At 42.9% G+C, this 20,181-nt stretch overlaps 1 protein-coding gene across 1 annotated transcript in view; it reads right to left on the bottom strand.

The window, feature by feature from the left end:
• si:dkey-215k6.1 (transmembrane protein 132B) overlaps positions 1 to 20,181 on the bottom strand; it is a 229,339-nt gene that overhangs the window by 29,765 nt on the left and 179,393 nt on the right. The window contains exon 6 of the mRNA XM_061766865.1: positions 4,789 to 4,932. Coding sequence (XP_061622849.1) covers positions 4,789 to 4,932 — 144 coding nt within the window. The remainder of the gene's footprint in view (positions 1 to 4,788; positions 4,933 to 20,181) is intronic.

Genomic DNA, 20,181 nt, shown 5'->3' with positions numbered 1-20,181 from the left:
AGTTGTGTCATCTGCAAACTTCAGGAGTTTGACAGCCGGGTGTGGTGAGGTGCAGTCGTTCGTGTAGAGAGAGAAGAGCAGTGGAGAGAGGACACAACCTTGGGGTGCCCCAGTGCTGATGCTGCGTGTGGATGAGGTGGCCTCCCCCAGCCTCACCTTCTGTGTCCTGCCCGTCAGGAAGCTGTAAATCCACTGGCAGGTGGCAGGTGAGACGCTGAGCTGGAGAAGCTTGGAGGAAAGGAGTTCAGGGATGATGGTGTTGAACGCTGAGCTGAAGTCCATGAACAGGATCCTCGCGTAGGCCCCTGCACTGTCGAGGTGTTCTAGGATGAAGTGCAGTCCCATGTTGACTGCATCATCCGCAGACCTGTTTGCTCGGTAGGCAAACTGCAGGGGGTCCAGCAGGGGGCCTGTGATGCTCTTGATGTGGTCCAGCACGAGATGTTCAAAGGACTTCATGACCGTAGATGTCAAGGCGACAGGCCTGTAGTCATTTAGACCCGAGATTGCAGGTTTCTTGGAGACTGGAATGATGGTGGAGCGTTTGAAACAGGGTGGTACTTCGCACAGTTCCAGAGATCCATTGAAGATCTGAGTGAAGACTGGAGCGAGCTGGTCTGCGCAGATTTTGAGGCAGGATGGGGACACATGGTCTGGGCCTGCTGCTTTGTTAATATTTTGTTGTTTGAAGATGCGTCTCAGGTCTCTGAAGGCCATGACCCCGACGTGATGGCAAAACGGCAATGGCGGACGAAGGAGCAGAAAACAATCAGTGGCGAAAAAAAAGATTTTAGAACTGATAAATATACAAAATTGTTGGCTCCGGTTGCACAAAATTCTTGAAATCTCCACAAATGCGTCATGACGAGACATACGAGAGGGACCATGTTTACTTCCGTAAAAACACAGAGACTCGTGTTTGTGTGCATGCGCAATGTGATGTCTTGTTTTTTTCCGGATGCGTGTGACATTACTGACGTGTTCCGTCCAGAGTAGAACCCGCATTTGTTTTTGTAATGTGAACGACTACATAAAAAGATCGGCTTCAACAAAAAATCTGCATTTGGCATCATGCCCCTCTGTGTGAACGTAGCCTAATAAGCCTAATGTACGTTTTTGTAAATGTCAAAGACATCGTAGAGTCATCTTTTATTTAGTCAGGAAAACCTCATTTAGATTAAAAATCTCTTTTACAAAAGGACAGACAACAAACACATTTTAAAATCAAAATGAAAGATATTTTAGAGTTTTAAGCTAACATACATGTTCTGTAAGTATCAAAGACATTTTCCAGTCTTCAGAAAAACTAGCATACTCACTTTTTATAAATACTGTACGTACCGGTAAGACAATTTAAGGTCAATGAACCTAACATACTGCATGTGGTAATGTTAACATAAAAAAACTGAAAAAAAGAAATGGAAGTCTTTAAAGACTGCAAAGTATGTATTTTTGTCAAGATCAAAGACAATTTAAGTCTTCAATGACCCAAAATTCTGTGTTTTTGTCAGTATCAAAGACTATTTTGAGCAGTTAAAGAACCTAACATTTATTTTGTAAACATCAAAGACATTTTACAGTATTTAAAAAACTGTTTTTGGGAATAATTAAAAGATACGTAACTCTTCAGACCTCAGAATATATGTTTTTTGGAAACATCAAAGACAATCCCCAAGTCTTCAGTGAAACTAAGGTTTGCGTCTTTGTTGCGACCAAAGGCAATTTTGGCCCCACAAACATCCTAATGCATGTGTTATGTAAACACTGAAGTTATTTTTATTTTTTTTCTATTTATTGAAACTAACATAAATGTTTTTTTAAAAACGAAAAAGGGGAAAAAAAAGCAAATTAGATTCTTAAATACACCCAAGACACATTTTGTCAACATTAAATACTATTATAGTCTTGAATGATGAACCAATGAACCAAAAGTGCAGCTTTGAAAAACTCAAATGTGGAGTACATGTATATGTTTGGTAAATATCAATGACAATTTAGTCTTAAACTAACATACATTTTTTAAACATCAAAGACAATTTAAGTCATCATAGATGCTAAATGTTTTTGTCAGGATGAAACATAATTTTCTGAAAAAAACATTTTCATTGTGCATTTATGTAAACATCAAAAACACTATAGCATCTTAAATGCACCTAAGACATGTTTTGTCAACATTAAATCCATCCATCCATTCTTAATACCGCTTATCCTGTTCAGGGTCGCAGGGCACTGGAGCCTATCCCAGCTGACTTTGGACAAAAGGCAGACTACACCCTGAACTGGTCACCAGTCAGTTGCAGGGAACAGAAAACCATTCACACCATCACTGAGTGGGAACTGAACCCATGCTGTCTGCACCAAAGTCAGGCAAATATACTACTACATCAGTGACAACCTTAGCTGCATTTTAGTCTTAAATAAATGTTTTGTAAAAGGCGGCACAGTGGGCGACTGGTTAGCACATTTGCCTCACAGTTCTGAGGACTGGAGTTTAAATGTTCTCCCTGTGCCCGCGTGGGTTTCCTCCCACATCCCCAAAAACAAGCGTGATAGGTTGATTGAAGACTCTAAATTGCCCATAGGTGTGAATGTGAGTGCGAATGGTTGTTTGTTTATATGTGCCCTGGTGTACCGAAGATAGCTGGGATAGGCTCCAGCATGCCCGCGACCCTCGTGAGGATAAGCGGTACGGAAAATGGATGGTTGGAATCGATGTTTTGTAAACAAAGAGTTCTGTATCTTATACTGTATGCATTTATAAACATTAGACATGTTAGTCTTTAAAACCCTTACATACTGTGCACATTTTTGTAAAAATCACATTCTTAAATCGTTAATCAAACTAGTATACGTTTTTGTAAACATCAAAGACAATTTAGTCTTAAATGAACATATCTATCTATCTATCTATCTATCTATCTATCTATCTATCTATCTATCTACATCAGAGGCTATTCGGTCCCTCAAAGAACCTGTTGTACAATATTTTTGTTAACATCAAATGCAATATAGAGTTAGAACGTCACATGAGAAATGTTTTTGTGAGAGTGTTGAAAACGTGCACTAAATCTTGAGCAGCAAACACACCCTCAAAAACACACTCAAAGACCCACACGCTCGCACGCAGCGGGCCACATTGAAATGAGCGCCCTCCATTCCCAGTGTTATTGATCACACTTAAACAGCGTGGCTCCTGTCGGCTCATGAAAAGAAACTGTTTCCATATTGAAAGTGTCACAGTGAGGGTCCGTTTCATTTGTGCTTCCCGAGGACAAAGGCGACGCCACACCAGAGGAATCAATCTATCTTTCACCGCGCGCATTCCTCCGCTTGATTCATTTAGCGTTCCGGCGGCAACGGCGAGTGAGCACGGAGCCTCGCCACCACTTTAAAGTTTTTGCCGCGGGATGTATTTGCCACATTTGTGCTCCATAAACATTACTACTTTATAGCTCGTATAGATTTAACTTTGTTGTGTTTGTCCAAGCTCTAATTCTTCATCAGATTTGTCGTTAAGGGGGGACAACGGGGAGCAACCAATCACAAAAATGAGCTAAAAACAACACAGATAACAATAAAACTGTGGCATAGTTAAATGTGACAACATATCAAAAGAGGCTGCTTCTACTGGTGTCGTAAATAAAATGAGTGAACGTGTTTTTGTAAACGTCAAAGACATTTTAAAGTCTAAGGGCCATCTTTTCTCACGTGTGTAAGGCAGAAAAGGCGTGCAGCTGTGCAGCCTTCTGGCTTCGCGCATTCTTCGAGCAAGTCAAACCTGTCATTTGTGCACCTTCATGCCAGCTACACACTCTGGTTGGAGCAACCCTGAAATGTGGGCGTTGTCTGTCAAATCTGGCCTGGCGCACATTCTTGCGCAGATTTAAGCTTTTCCTCCTCCACCATCTGGAGGCTGTAGTAAGTACAGCGCCCCGTGGAGTTGAAACATCATATGGCACTTCAAGTTTGCAGGCAGTTAACAATATACACCACACTATATAAAATAGACACCTGGAAAGCTATCAAATGTATTAAAAATGCCCCTGTCATGAAGTTTTTTTCTTCTTTTTTTTACCACCAACCTTCACTTGCAGGTTGTTTATTAGAGAAGTCAAATTTGTATGACAACAGGATGACCAAACATGTACCTGTGGGGACGGCAGCACATGTACCCCAAAGGATTGTCGATTGGCATTTCTTAGGGAGGGATGTTCGAAATTTTACATCCTGGAAGGGTGGCGAGTGCTGCGTTAAGGTGAGCAGGAGTGCGCACCACGAGTTGAGCGCATGAGCTCCACCAACCCATTTAGTGACGCACTAAGGCCTGGTACACCCCACACACGCAAATAAAAAAAATTTCATTGTACTGAGTGTGGTGTGCTCCAATAATCTCCACACAGAACACCACACACATCAAGATTCTATTCCACTAATGGTCTTCAAACAACTCTTCCAAGGCAGAAATCTCACATGAGCAACGTGATCTCACAAAAACGAAGACGAGCAGACACTTTCGCATATGCGCCAATGTTTGCAGAGTGTTTCTGAAGGGACCAAAGACAATTTAGTCTTCATTTAAGAAGTCCTCATGTTTTCATAAACATCAAAGACAATTTGGGGTCTTCAAAGAACCTAAGGTACATTTTGCAAACATCAAAGAAAATGTTATCTTGGACGAACCGATTATCTGCATTTTCGTAAACACCAAAGACAATTTTTCCTTTAACAAAACCTAACGTGTATTTTCATAAACATCAAAGACAATTCTGGTATTTGTCCAGCACTTACTTTGAGCACGTCGACGTCGGCTGAGCTGCAGCTGACCGAGTCGTCCACTTCTCTCACTTGGCCGTCCGTCCCCACCGTGACCAGCTTGACGGGCAGAGACACCCGGTGACCAGTCAGGATCGCCGTGTTCAACACCTCTGTGTCCTAATCGACACACACAACACAGTCACGTTACACTTCAGAATAACATATTGCTCCTTGCGAGTGTACTCATTTTCTAAGTGTTTTTGCTCCATTGTTTTTTCACTTCACTTGAGCGGTGAAGTATCTGAAGCTCGCATATTCAAAACTCCAATTTTTCTCACAACACACAATGACTGGCGTGATGATTAGATGGTGTTATGCTTGCAAAAGGGGGGATTTATCCACACGCACACATGCACTAGGGATTATAGTTTATTGTTTGTGGATGGCAGGTTTGTGAGTGTAATTAGGCTAACCAGGCCTATTCAGCCATTATAAATAATCATAAAAATAAGCACTAAATTGACTGTGCTGCTTCCACAAAACATTCCTGCTTACTTTTTTTTTTTACAGGGATAGCGGCATAGCATAGCATAGCATAGCATAGAACTGTTTGTCAAAACACATTTTGGGTCTTCAAAAAAACAGATATCTGTGTTTTGGTAAACATTAAATGCAGTTGTCTTTAAAGACCCTATAGTATGTGTTTTTGTAACATCTAAGACCCTCAAGTATGAGTTTATGTAAACAAAGACAATTTAGTCTGCAAGAATCCTTCAGTAGCTGCATTTATAAACATTCAAAGACCTCATCTGTGTGTTTTTTTTTAAACAAAAACAATGTAAACTCTTCAAGGAACCTAAACTGTGTGTTTTGGTTAACGTCTGAGACAATGTAAGTCTTCTGAGATGCTAAAGTACATGCTTTTTGAAATGTTCAAGAAAATTCAAGCCTTTAAAGGCCCTCATGTTTTTTGTCAACCTTAAATACAATTTAATGCTCAAAGACCATAGAGTATGTTTTTGTGTATGTGAATCACATTTTTATAATCTTCTAAGCACCTGATCAAATATAATTTAGTCTCCATAAAACGTAAACTGTCCTTTTCCGCTTATCTTCAGTAGGGTTGCGGGCATGCTGGCGCCTATCCCGGCTGATTCTGTGTGAGAGACGGGGTACACCCTGAACTGGTCGCCAGCCAATTGCAGGGCACATAGAAACAAACAATCATTTGCACTCACATTCACACCTACGGGCAATTTTGAGTCTTCAATCAATCTACCACGCATATTTTGGGGATGTGAGAGGAAACCGAAGTTCCCGGAGAAAACCAACACAGGCACGGGGAGAACATGCAAACTCCACACAGGCGAGGCCGGATTTGAACTCGGGTCCCCAGAACTGTGAGGGAGATGTGCTAACCAGTCATCTACCGTGCCACTATTATTATTATTATGTATATTGTAAATATCAAAGTCAATGTATGTCTTCAAGGACTAATGTGTTTTTGTGGACATCAAAGATATTAACTGTCATCAATTCTTTGTAAAATGCCTATAATAATTTAAGTATTCAAAGACCCTAAGAACGTCTTTTTGCGAACATTAAAGACAATTTAAGACATCAAAGACCCCCAAAGCATGTGTTCTCGCAAACATCAAAGACATACAAAGCCACCAAAGTAGGAGTCTTCAGCGACCCTAATAATTGTGTTTTTGTACACTTCAAAAACATTTAAAATCTTCAAAGACTAACTGGTGGGTTATTGTAAACATCCGCGACTAATTTAATCATTCAAAGACTCTAAGATTTGTGCTTTTGGGATTAAGAACAATTCAAGTCTTCAAAGACCCAGGAGTATCCATCCATCCATCCATTTTCTTATCTGAGGTCAGCTCAGGGGGGCAGCAGCCCCAGCAGGGAAGCCCAGACTTCCCTCAACCCAGCCATGTCATCCAGCTCTTCCGGGGGGATCCTGAGGCGTTCCTATGCCAGCCGGGAGACATAGTCTCTCCAGCGTGTCCTGGGTTGTCCCCGGGGTCTGCTCCCGGTGGCACATCCCCGGAACACCTCACCAGGGAGGCATCCTAATCAGATACCAGAGCCACCTCATCTGGCTCCTCTCAATGTGGAGGAGCAGCGGCTCTACTCTAAGCTCCTCCCGGATGAGCGAGCTTCTCACCCGATCTCTAAGGGAGAGACCGGACACCCTGCGGAGGAAACTCATTTCGGCCGCTTGTATCCGGGATCTTGTTCTTTCGGTCACGACCCACAGCTCGTGACCATAGGTGAGGGTAGGAACCTAGATCGACCGGTAAATTCAGAGCTTCGCCTTTCTGCTTCGCTCCTTCTTCACCACAACGGATTGATACAAAGTCCGCATCACTGCAGACGCTGCATCGATCCGCCTGTCGATCTCCCGTTCCATTCTTCCCTCACTCGTGAACAAGACCCCAAGATACTTGAACTCCTCAACTTGGGGCAGGATCTCATCCCCGACCTGGAGAGGGCACGCCACCCTTTTCCGACTGAGGACCATGGTCTCAGATTTGGAGGTGCTGATTCTCATCCCAGCCGCTTCACACTCGGCTGCGAACTGCTCCAATGAGAGTTGGAGGTCACGTCTTGATGAAGCCAACAGAACCACATCATCTGCAAAAAGCAGAGATGCAATACTGAGGCCACCAAACCGGACCCCGTCTACGCCTCGGCTGCGCCTAGAAATTCTGTCCATAAAAGTTATGAACAGAATCGGTGACAAAGGGCAGCCTTGGCGGAGTCCAACCCTCACCGGAAACGAGTCCGACTTACTGCCGGATATGCGGACCAAACTCTGACTCCGGTCGTACGGGGACCGAACAGCCCGTATCAGGGGGTTCGGTACCCCATACTCCCGAAGCACCCCCCACAGGACCACCCGAGGGACACGGTCGAACGCCTTCTCCAAGTCCACAAAACACATGTAGACTGGTTGGGCGAACTCCCATACACCCTCGAGGACCCTGCCAAGGGTGTAGAGCTGGTCCACTGTTCCACGGCCAGGACGAAAACCACACTGCTCCTCCTGAATCTGGGATTCAACTTCTGGGATTCGACGGACCCTCCTCTCCAGCACCACTGAATAGACCTTACCAGGGAGGCTGAAGAGTGTGATCCCCCTGTAGTTGTGAAGACCTCAAGATATTTGAACTCCTCCACTTGGACCAGGATCTCATCCCCGACCCGGAGAGGGCACTCCACCCTGTTCTGACTGAGGACTATGGTCTCAGATTTGGAGGTGCTGATCTTCATCCCAGCCGCTTCACACTCGGCTGCGAACCGCTCCAGTGAGAGATGGTGATCACAGCTTGATGAAACCAACACAACCACATCGTCTGCAAAAAGCAGAGATGCAATACTGAGGCCACCAAACAAGACCCCCTCTACGCGTCGGCTGTGCCTAAAGATTTTGTCCATAAAATTCAGTGAATCAGTGACAAAGGGCAGCCTTGGCAACTCTCACTGGAAACAAATCTGACTTACTGCCAGCAATGTGAACCAAACTCTGACCCCGGTCATACAAGGACCGAACAGCCCGTATCAGGGAATTTGATACCCCATACTCCTGAAGCACCCCCACAGGACTCCCCGAGGGACACGGTCGAACACCTTCTCGAAGTCCACAAAACACATGTAGACTGGTTGGACGAACTCCCATACACCCTTGAGGATCCTGCCGAGGGTGTAGAGCTCGTCCACTCTTCCACGGCCAGGACGAAAACCACACTGCTCCTCCTGAATCCGACACAAGAGTATGTGTTTTTGTAAACACCCAAAAACAATTTAAGCTATCAAAGACCATCAAGACAGTGTTTTATAAACCTCAAAGACAATTTATCTCTTCAACAAATCCTATGTGAGTGCTTTGTATGCGTCAAAGACATTTAAAATCTTCAAAGACTGCAATTTGTGTTTTGTAAACAGCAACAACAATTTAAGTCATCAGAGACCCCAAATCATGTTTTGTCAACATCAATTCCAATTTAAGTATTCAAAGACCCTAAATTGTGTTTTCTAAACATCAACGAAAATGTAGGAACTCTAAAACCCCAAACTATGTATTTTTGTAAACATCAAAAACAACTTAAGTAATCAACGACCCCAAAACGTGTTTTGTAAACATCAACAATTTCAATATTCAACATCCCCTAAACTATGGAATTTAATAAACATTAAAAACAATTTTAGTCTTCAAAGACACTAGAGTATGTGTTTTGTGACATTAAGAACAATTCAAAGACCCATAAGTATGTTTTTGTAAACTTCAAAGACAATTTACTATTCAAAGACCCTAAACTACACGTTTCATGACATCAAAGACAGCTGAAGCTCAGAAATGTTTCCTGAATATCCAGTATGTATACGTAAGAAGCAGGCGGAGGGGGAGAAACAGGTAAATCGGAGGAGGAGGCGGCCAGGAAGGAATAAAGAGGATTAAAAGCATGACAAAGACAATAAAAAAAAGCACACAGTGATGAAAGAAGATATCAAGGAAAAGATTCTGCCTGCAGGCCGAGTGGGAAGAGAGATGCTTACTAGCCTTGCGTGTGCGCGGGTGTGTGTTGAAATGCGTAGATAAGATCACATCCACATTGTCGCTATCTTGACTGCAGGCTGCAAGTGGACTGTGATGTCAGGAGTGTCCATTAAAGTCTTGCTGTTGTTTTTGTGTCCACAGCCACACACTGATGCACTAGATTAACAACACACACAAACACACACACACTTGCACCCACACGGAAAACTCCTTGCACAATACTGCACTGTTGCCTGTACAAACAATTGCGACAAAATCCACTTGTCACCAAAGACATCCACATTACACACATACACCGGAAGTTAAAAACTTTTTTTGTCAAAACACCAGTGAGGGGTGATGCATTTAGGACATGGGTCTTCAGTGGGGTCTTCACTTATCTAATCCACCTTTTAATACCACCACTGTCATGTCGCAAAATAATATAGAAAAACGGAAGATAACTATGTGTGGTATTACAGAGAGACAGAGGTACTTTGCATATTTGAGGATGAATACCATTTTACTAAAGAAAGAAACATGATTAAAAGTTAAAATTTTGGACAATAAAGCCATCCTGTAAGAAGCTAAACGGTCTGGTGAACGAGTCAAACAGCAAATGTTACAGTACAATCGAAAAGGTCCAACATGAATGAATAAAGGTCACATAATTAAAGCCATATAAAGAGGCTAGCTACCCTGGCGCTCAAGCTTTAATTGTTCAGACGCAATATTGTGTTAATTTTGGATTAAATGTCTCGGCAAAAAAATTTGTTTACTTTTTATGTCGGACCGACATCGTTGCGACATTTGTGTGGGGTCTGGGTTATCTTCCATTATATCAACTACAAATTTCTACACTGCAGTGTAGCAGGTCACAATCATTATTAATCTAATAACTAGGGGTGGGACTCAATTAAAATCCATCCATTTTATCCTCACTAGGGTCGTGGGTGTGCTGGAGCCTATACCAGCGATCTTCGGGCGAGAGGCGGGGTACACCCTGAACTGGTCGCCAGCCAATTGCAGGGCACATATAAACAAACAACCATTTGCACTCACATTCACGCCGATGGGCAATTTAGAGTCTTCAATTAACCTACCATGAATATTTTTGAGATGTGAGAGGAAACCCGAGTACCCAGAGAAAACCCATACTGGCACGAGGAGAACATGATTATTACAAGATGGCGCCCGTGTGGACGCCTCCGTTACGTGCTCGAAACTTTTTTTCTCATTGTTCCTGAAAAAGGTTGATTTTAAGCATTTACAATTAATGTACAACCCCAATTCCAATGAAGTTGGGACGTTGTGTTAAACATAAATAAAAACAGAACACAATGATTTGCAAATCATGTTCAACCTATATTTAATTGAATACACTACAAAGACAAGATATTTAATGTTCAAACTGATAGACTTTATTGTTTTTAGCAAATAATCATTAACTTGGAATTTTATGGCTGCAACACGTTCCAAAAAAGCTGGGACAGGCGGCAAAAAGACTGAGAAAATTGAGGAATGCTCATCAAACACCTGTTTGGAACATTCCACAGGTGAACAGGCTAATTGGGAACAGGTGGGTGCCATGATTGGGTATAAAAGGAGCTTCCCTGAATTGCTCAGTCATTCACAAGCAAAGATGGGGCGAGGTTCACCTCTTTGTGAACAAGTGTGTGATAAAATAGTCGAACAGTTTAAGGACAATGTTCCTCAACGTACAATTGCAAGGAATTGAGGGATTTCACCATCTACGGTACATATCATCATCAAAAAGTTCAGAGAATCTGGAGAAATCACTGCATGTAAGCGGCAAGGCTGAAAACCAACACTGAATGCCTGTGACCTTCGATCCCTCAGGTGGCACTGCATCAAAAACTGACATTAATGTGTAAAGGATATCACCACATGGGTTCAGGAACACTTCAGAAAACCAATGTCAGTAAATACAGTTCGGCCCTACATCCGTAAGTGCAACTTGAAACTCTACTATGCAAAGCAAAAACCATTTATCAACAACACCCAGAAATGCCACCGGCTTCTCTGGGCCCATCCATCCATCCATTTTCAACACCGCTTATCCTGGTTAGGGTTGCGGGACGCTGGAGCCTATCCCAGCTGACTTCGGGCGAAAGGCGGACTACACCCTGAACTGGTCGCCAGTCAGTCGCAGGGCACATATAGACACGGACAACCATTCGCACTCACATTCACACCGTCACTGAGTGGGAACTGAACCCACGCTGCCTGCACCAAAGTCAGGCGAGTGTACCACTACACCATCAGTAACCTTCTCTGGGCCCAAGCTCATCTAAGATGGACTGATGAAAAGTGGAAAAGTGCTCTGTGGTCCGACGAGTCCACATTTCAAAGTGTTTTTGGAAATTGTGTTCGTCATGTCCTCCGGGCCGTAGGGGAAAAGAACCATTCAGACTGTTATGGACGCAAAGTTCAAAAGCCAGCATGTGTGATGGTATGGGGCTGTGTTAGTGCCAATGGCATGGGTAACTTACACATCTGTGAAGGCACCATTAATGCTGAAAGGTACATACAGGTTTTGGAGAAACATATGCTGCCATCCCAGCAACGTCTTTTTCATGGACGGGTCCCTGCTTATTTCAGCAAGACAATGCCAAAGCACATTCTGCACGTGTTACAACAGCGTGGCTTCGTAGTAAAAGAGTGCGGGTACGAGACTGGCCTGCCTGCAGTCCAGACCTGTCTCCCATTGAAAATGTGTGGTGTATTATGAAGCGTAAAATACCACAAAGGAGACCAACCCCAATTCATTGGAATTGGGGTTGTATTCCGTGTCATACCTCGTGCAGCTCTGGGCTCGTCTGATCACTCCTTAATTCACTTAATACCAACATACAGGCAAGAACTTAAATGCGCGAAGCCTACGGTGAAAACAGTGAAAAAGTGGACCAACTAAAAAAAGATAGAACTTCAAAGCTGTCTGGACTGCACAAACTGGAGTGTCTTTGAAAATTCAGAAGTGCGGATAGGGCCCTGTATAATCGCGCTAGAAACCAGCTGAGGAAAGAAATTAACATTGCAAAGAGAAACTATGCAGTAAATTTAGAAAACCAGTTTACCGCTAACGACTCTAAATCAGTCTGGCATGCATCACAATCGCTAACCAATTACAAGCGACCAACCCCGCAAGCTGAGAACAATAAAAGACTAGCCGACGACTTGAACACCTTGCACTGCAGATTTGAAAAGGACACTTTCACACCCCACACCCACCCAGCTGCACCATCGACCACCATCACACCTCTGACTTCTGCATTGACCATCCACAAACAGGATGTGAGACGCATCTTCAAACAACAAAAGATCAACAAAGCGGCAGGCCCAGACCTTGTCTCCCCATCCTGCCTCAAAGTCTGCGTGGACCAGCTTGCTCCAGTCTTCACACAGATCTTCAATAGATCTCTGGATCTGTGTGCAGTACATCCTGTTTCAAACGCTCCACCATCATCCCAGTCCCCAAGAAACCTACAATCTTGGGTCTGAATGACTACAGGCCTGTCGCCCTGACATCTGTGGTCATGAAGTCCTTTGAACGCCTCGTGCTGGACCACCTCAAGAGCGTCACAGGTCCCCTGCTGGACCCCCTGCAATTTGTCTACCGAGCAAACAGGTCTACGGATGATGCAATTAACATGGGACTGCGCTACGGTGCGGGACCTACGCGAGGATCCTGTTCGTGGACTTCAGCTCCGCGTTCAACACCATAATCCGCGAACACCTCTCCTCCAAGATTCTCCAACTCAGCGTCTCGCCTGCAATCTGCCAGTGGATTTACAGCTTCCTGATGGGCAGGACACAGCAGGTGAGGCTGGGGGACACCACTTCATCTACACGCACCACCAGCACCGGGGCACCCCAAGCTTATGTCCTCTCTCCGCTGCTCTTCTCTCTCTACATGAAAGACTGCACCTCTACGCACTCGGCTGTCAAACTGCTGAAGTTTGCAGTTGACACCAAAGTCATCGGCCTCATCAAAGACGGTGACGAGTCTGCGTATCAACAGGAAGTGGAGCGCCTGGAGCTGTGGTGCTGCTGACACAACCTGGAGCTGAACATGCTCAAGACTGTAGAGATGATCGTGGACTTCAGGAGGCATCCTTCGCCACACCTGCCCCTCACGCTGTCCAACTGCTCTGTGTCAAATTTCGAGACCTTCAAGTTCCTGGGAAATACAGTCTATCAGTGGGAAATCAACATCAACTCCATCCTCCAAAAGGCCCAACAGAGGATGTACTTCCTACGGCTTCTGAGGAAGCACGGCCTGCCACAGGAGCTGTTGAGGCAGTTCTATACAGCGGTCATCGAATCAGTCCTGTGTTCTTCCATCACAGTCTGGTTTGGTGCTGCTACAAAAAAGGACAAACTCCGACTGCAACGGCCAATCAAAACTGCTGAAAATATTGTCGGTACCCCCTACCCACCCTTGAGGACTTGCACGTTGCCAGATCTAAGACAAGAGCATGCAAAATCCTCTTGGACCCTTCACATCCTGGTCACCACCTCTTCCAGCGCCTTCCCTCAGGTAGGCACTACTGATCAATGCAAACTAAAACAAGAAGACATTCCAACAGCTTCTTTCATTGCAACATGCTGCCAATTTTGTCTTGAGTTTGTTGTCACATCTCTGTCAGGCCAATTATACATTACTCGTGCACTCACTGTAATAGTCTCGCCACGCTGCACTATTTGCATATCTGTTGTTGACCAATACTGGCCACTCATGTGCCTGAGTATCATCTGCAACATTTGCAAAATCAACATTGTCCCAGATTACATTGTCACACTACGAGGCACTTTAAATTGCACACATTTCCTGAAGTCTCTCTGCCCTTTGCACAATGGTCATTACACCGGACTTTTGTTCTATAAGTCATTTCAAATTGCTCTAATTGCTAGAGGACTCTGCATCTTTCTGCACATTGTCAAAAAAATATATATATATTTTTTTTTAAAAGGTAACGGCATTACCACATTACTGGTAACCTTTTATTGCTCAGTGACAGTGTTTTTTCTGTCTCAAAAGTATTCTCTGTCAACTGACTGTCTGTTGTCATTCAAGAGCGGTTCCAACTACCGGAGACAAATTCCTTGTTTGTTTTTGACATACTTGGCAACTAAAGATGATTCTGATTCTGATGTAACCCCACACAGGCAGGGCTGGGATTTGAATCCCAGTCCTCAGAACTGTGAGGCAGATGTGCTCACCAGTCGTCCACCATGTCCGCCAACTTAAATAATATAAAATAAAAATAAATAAAATTATACACCATACAATAAATATAAATACAATAATAATAAAAAAAACTCTAACTTGTAGGGACGTGTGCCTAGTGCATAACCTTGGGTATGTGAAGTCAGGTTGTGATGGGATAAAATGTCCTATTGACTGTTTAGTTTACACAAGGACACATTTGTAAAAACAAAAAAAACCTTATTGATTCAACAACCCATCAGCTCAGTGGCCAATTAGGAAGACTGTTTTTGTTTTTAATCAGCAAGTGAACAAAGATCATCCATGAAGACACAAATGTTTTGCTTCAGGGCCTTTTTAAAATATGTACAATGGATATAAAAAGTCCAGACACCCCTTTTCAAATGCCAGGTTTTTGTAGTATAAAAATAGGAGACCAAGATAAATCATTTTTAACCATTAATGTGACCATTACAACCATTAATGTGACCATTACAAGCTGTACAACTCAAATTGGGGGAAAAAATAGGTTTTTTTCTAAAAGGGTAAATAAACAGCAGTGATAATGTGGCTGCAATAAAGCATGTTCAAAATGAATCAATCACATTGAAACACGTTTAATGGATGTCAGTACAACTGCCACCATTTGAAGTGCCTCTGATTTAACACAAATAAAGTTTAGCTGTTGTAGTAGGCTTTTCCAGATTTTTTTCCCCCAATTGCTTTCTAGCAAAAGCCTGAAGGTTTTGTACTAACACTGACTGCTATTTGGAACTGTTCATAATTCCTTCCACCTTGCCTAAGGCCCCAATTCCAGCTCTGAAACTTCTCATAATTAAGTTAGGTTAATTTCTTGACAAAAAATATCTAATAATAAATCTTTTAGAGAGGGAAAGTAAAAATAGACAATGGAAATTTCAAAAATGTGCACACTCTCTTATAACTGGCGATGTGGCTGTGTTTGGAATTAAGACGTTACATTCAAAGTCATGTTAAATGGGAGTCAGCACAGACCTGCAACTATTTAATGTGTCTCTGATTAACCACAAATAAAGTTCAGATATTCTAGGAGACGTTTCCTGACATTTTAATTTTGTGCTCACCCGGACTGCTGTTTGGAACTGTTCAGAATTCACCCACTTCATTTCTCTTTTAATTGAGTTGTACAGATTATAGAGCACATTAATGGTGTAAAATATTTTGAACTGATTCATCTTGCTCGAATGTTTTTTTTCTAATCAATAAAACCCTGGCATTTGAACAGGGGTGAGTGGACTTTTTCTATCCATTAAAATGTATCTGCTTGGGTCACTGATACGCCACATAAAAATCAGCCAATAAATGTTTTATCATATAAGAGTGAGACATTTGCACCCACTGCCCCCCGCCCCGTCTCGCGGCCTTTTATCCTGTTGATTCATTTGCGTGATATACCTTCAATTTGCCGTGCTCACTCGCTCCTCCTCTCTCCTATTCGTCACTCAAACAAATCAAGACGCTCGTAAAAAGACAATAAGAATAAAATCAAAATTGCTTTAATTTGTGTGTGGCCATGCAGAGAGATGTGAAGTCATCTGAACATATGTATGACGACTCACGCCTCCTCTCTCCTTGTGTGTGTGCGCGCGCGTGTGCGTGTGAATGTGTGTGTGTGTGTGTGTGCGTGTGTGAGTGAGCGTGTGCGTGTGTTCATGTGCGCGTGTGTTTACGGTATGACACGGCATTAATAAGCAGTAAAGTCAGTAGAGGTGCACGCATGTGCAAATCTGATGTGCAGCTTGTTAAAGGACCAATTGCTTTTTTTTTTTTTTATGAGCATGGAAATGTCAAGATGGCGGCACGGTGGCCGACTGGTTAGAGCGTCAGCCTCACAGTTCTGAGGACCCGGGTTCAATCCCCGGCCCCGCCTGTGTGGAGTTTGCATGTTCTCCCCGTGCCTGCGTGGGTTTTCTCCGGGCACCCCAGTTTCCTCCCACATCCCAAAAACATGCATTCATTGGAGACTCTAAATTGCCCGTAGGCATGACTGTGAGTGGGAATGGTTGTTTGTTCCTATGTGCCCTGTTCTGGGTGTACCCTGCCTCCTGCCCGATGACAGCTGGGATAGGCTCCAGCACGCCCGCGACCCTAGTGAGGAGAAGCGGCTCAGAAAATGGATGGATGGATGGATGGAAATGTCAAGATGTCAATTGATTCATTGGCACACACACACTCGGGGTACACGAGTACAAGAGCTGTATACGAAATTTTTACAAAGATCCTCATTTTTCATTGGCACTCGTTCGAGAGGTGATCATTAACAATATATTTTATTACAAGTGTACTGTGGCATGTCACTGATGGTGTAGTGGTACACTCGCCTGACTTTGGTGCAGGCAGCGTTGGTTCAGTTCTCAGTCAGTGACGGTGTGAATGTGAGTGCGAATGGTTGTCCGTGTCTGTAGAGACTTTCTCTCTGCAGCCCGTGAGAACATGTGTGTTGTGTGTCAATGGGAATTCTCCTCTTCCCGCTTCGGAGAGAGAAGGCATGAATTTGATGGACAGCTGAAAGTTCCAGGGAGGTGGGATTTTCAGAGCATTTCAGCAACATGCACACAGCATCTGGAAGCTGAAACAGTGTCTCAATTCCATTTTGAAGCCTGATTTCACATACAGTATATTTAAATTTTTTTTATTCATTCAAATGTGTCCAGCTTTTTCGCTGGGCACATATAAAACACACAACCAATCGCACTCACATTCACACCTACGGGTAATTAGAGTATTCACTTAACCTATCCTGCATGTTTTTGGGGATGTGGGAGGAAACCGGAATACCCGGAGAAAACCCACGCAGGCATGGGGAGAACATGCAAACTCCACACAGGCAGAGCCGTGATTTGAACCCCAGTCCTCAGAACTGTGAGGCAGATGTGCTAATCAGTCGCCCACCGTGCCGCCTTGCCCGACAATTTAAAAAAAATATTAATAAATATTACCTTTTGGGAATTTTAGGTATGCTGCAAAAACGAGTCCAGAGTAGTGACTAAACACACCTGGTCACACGGGCGTGAAGTTAAATAACGTTTTATGCGGCGCCGAGTAACCTGGACTCGAGTGTTTATTGCGATGGCGCAGATGCGTTGAGCGTCCACTTCAGCAGTCTATGTTCTTTACCCAAGGAATTACAAAGTATCTGCTCCAGAGTCAACACTCGTGCTGTCATCATCATCATCATTATCATCTGTAGCACAATTGTTTAGCATTCAGTGTGGTTGCCTTGTCACGCTGCACTGCCTCAAACACAGTCATGAGGATCATTAGGGGAGAAAAATCATGACCCACAATTATAACAGTGGTGTCTTATGACCCAACTTCCGAGAGTTTTGAGATAAAGGCCATCGCAGGTAGTGAACAATTCTCCAAAAAGGAGGCTACAAGCTGTTCATTGCCACTTCCAGTTATAGTTTATTGTCAAACTAAACATTAAATAAAGAGACCGCTAGCTGAATGCTAACACATAATGGGAAACATCAAAGACAAGCTAACAGTTAGCATCGGTGTTGCAGTGTTCAAACCTTTTAAGCAACGGGTACATGATGGAGCATCAACAAATGTAGGCCAGATAATATAACAGTACTCACAGGTATATTTCTTTATCTTCTGAGAAAAATGATTAATATTACTGCATCTTATTGAGACGTGACCATCTGCATATATATCTGTATAGCTGTATTATACTGCCCCCAGGCGGCCAATGCATGCCTAACTGTATGAACAATAGTCTTCTATTCTTATATGTGGCTGGGAATAAGTCATTATAAATAGGAATTTTCTCGATCATTTAAGGTGTATAAATATGTTTGGTCCAATGACTTTACCACTGTTATGCTAATACTTCACTGTGCGCATTTGTTTTCAACGAAGTTTCGATTTAATTAATCACTTTGTGGATTGGTGGTGAAATATGCATGTTAAGATGTGTGTGTTTGATCATAGTTTATGGGGCAGGTCTGTGTTACAGTGCCAGAGAAAATAGCTTGTTATATTGTACCGTTGGCTTAGCTTGCACGAAGGAGCTGTGAGCTATCAACAAACTCATTTCTAAACAAAAGATTACTGTCAGCCGTAATCACGCCAAAACAAAAATTAGCTAGTACTCTATTTCCCACGACTGACACCGTGTACGTCTCCCATGTCAACATTTCCTCCCTCTTTCCTTACCTCCACTCTTGAACCAATCACAAATCACATTATGTTACCTTCAGGGCCTCCCAGAAAATTGGAAATGACAGAACTCATGAACCATCTCCTAAACACAACTGCAGGATTGCTACAGTATTTTTTTCTTTTTAATATTTGGGTTGGACTCAGATATTATTAGTTTTGCACTAACAGGACTGCTGATTTTACAGTCTTCTGAATAAAGAAATGTTTGGTCCAAATAACAAGGTAGATCCAAGTCTGTGTGTAAATTGCATTGTTATTACAACTTAACATTCCTTAAAACATTACTAGGTTTTTCAGTTCATCTCGGTCAGTACCACCTAGAAAAATACTTGGCTATCCAAGTACCACCATTATGACCAACATTAAAATACAGAGGTATACTAGTACACTAGCCTAAGTGCTTATCAAAAAAATAGCAGGGGTTGTATTCCTAAAAGTTGTATTTAATACTGGAAAAAACTGTAAGATTATGCCTGGTGTGACCATTAACACTGTGTTTGAATATAGGAAAATAAAATGTACTTAAATGATTTAATTTTGGTATTTTGTATTTCATCAACTAAAACTAGACTAAAACTAAAACAATTTAGATGACAAAATTATGACTAAACCTAAATTATATTTTAGTAAAAATTTGCTGTCAAAATGAACACTGCTAACATGTAATACGAAACGCCACAGACGGACTAATGGAAATTAGCATAGATATCGCGGTAATTCTAAATCTTTAATCAACTGCTACTTTAACACACACGGAGTAGCAACCCATACAAACAGAGCATAAAACACAGAACGTAAAACTTAACTGAAAGTGTGAAACTTTAAATTCGGACTTGCCTGCATACTGTGAACCTTCCCCCCCCCCAAAACTGTCGCTTAAAAAGCCACGAACTTTGGCGCCAACAATAAACCGCTATATAATGAGGATTCACTGTGTCTCATAAACTGCCAAATTCCCATTCCACGCTATTTCTTTCTTGTACCTTTCAAACAGAACAGGGACAAAGAGGGAAAATGCCAGTGTGTGTGTGTGTGTGTGTGTGTGTGTTTGTGATATGTCAGGGATAAATGCATATTATCACGATGACAACGTTCGTTCCAGTCAGATTATTAAGCTTCGGGCTCGTTGAGTTGCCGGCGGTACAGTTCCCAGTGTGTGTGTGTCGGTGTGTGTGTGTGTGTGTGTATGCTGTCATCAAGTGTGTTGTTGGACAGAGTAATTACTTGGAGCAAACAGTGACACGCTGCTTGCTTGTGATCTGTCAGACTACAGATGAATCACTGCCACCAACGCAAACCCTCACTTGGACAAAAGTAATGGGACATGTTGAAGCAGAAACTGGGAAGTGTCCGAGTATATTTGTTCAATTTCAGTGTTACCCGATGGTGTATTGACCAACCTTTTGTTAACAAATGAATTTGATTTCGATCTTCT

The sequence above is a fragment of the Phyllopteryx taeniolatus genome, chromosome 3 (assembly GCF_024500385.1).
Source record: "Phyllopteryx taeniolatus isolate TA_2022b chromosome 3, UOR_Ptae_1.2, whole genome shotgun sequence".
In the NCBI taxonomy this organism is placed as follows: Eukaryota; Metazoa; Chordata; class Actinopteri; order Syngnathiformes; family Syngnathidae; genus Phyllopteryx; species Phyllopteryx taeniolatus.
This window is presented reverse-complemented; position numbering and strand designations above follow the sequence as displayed.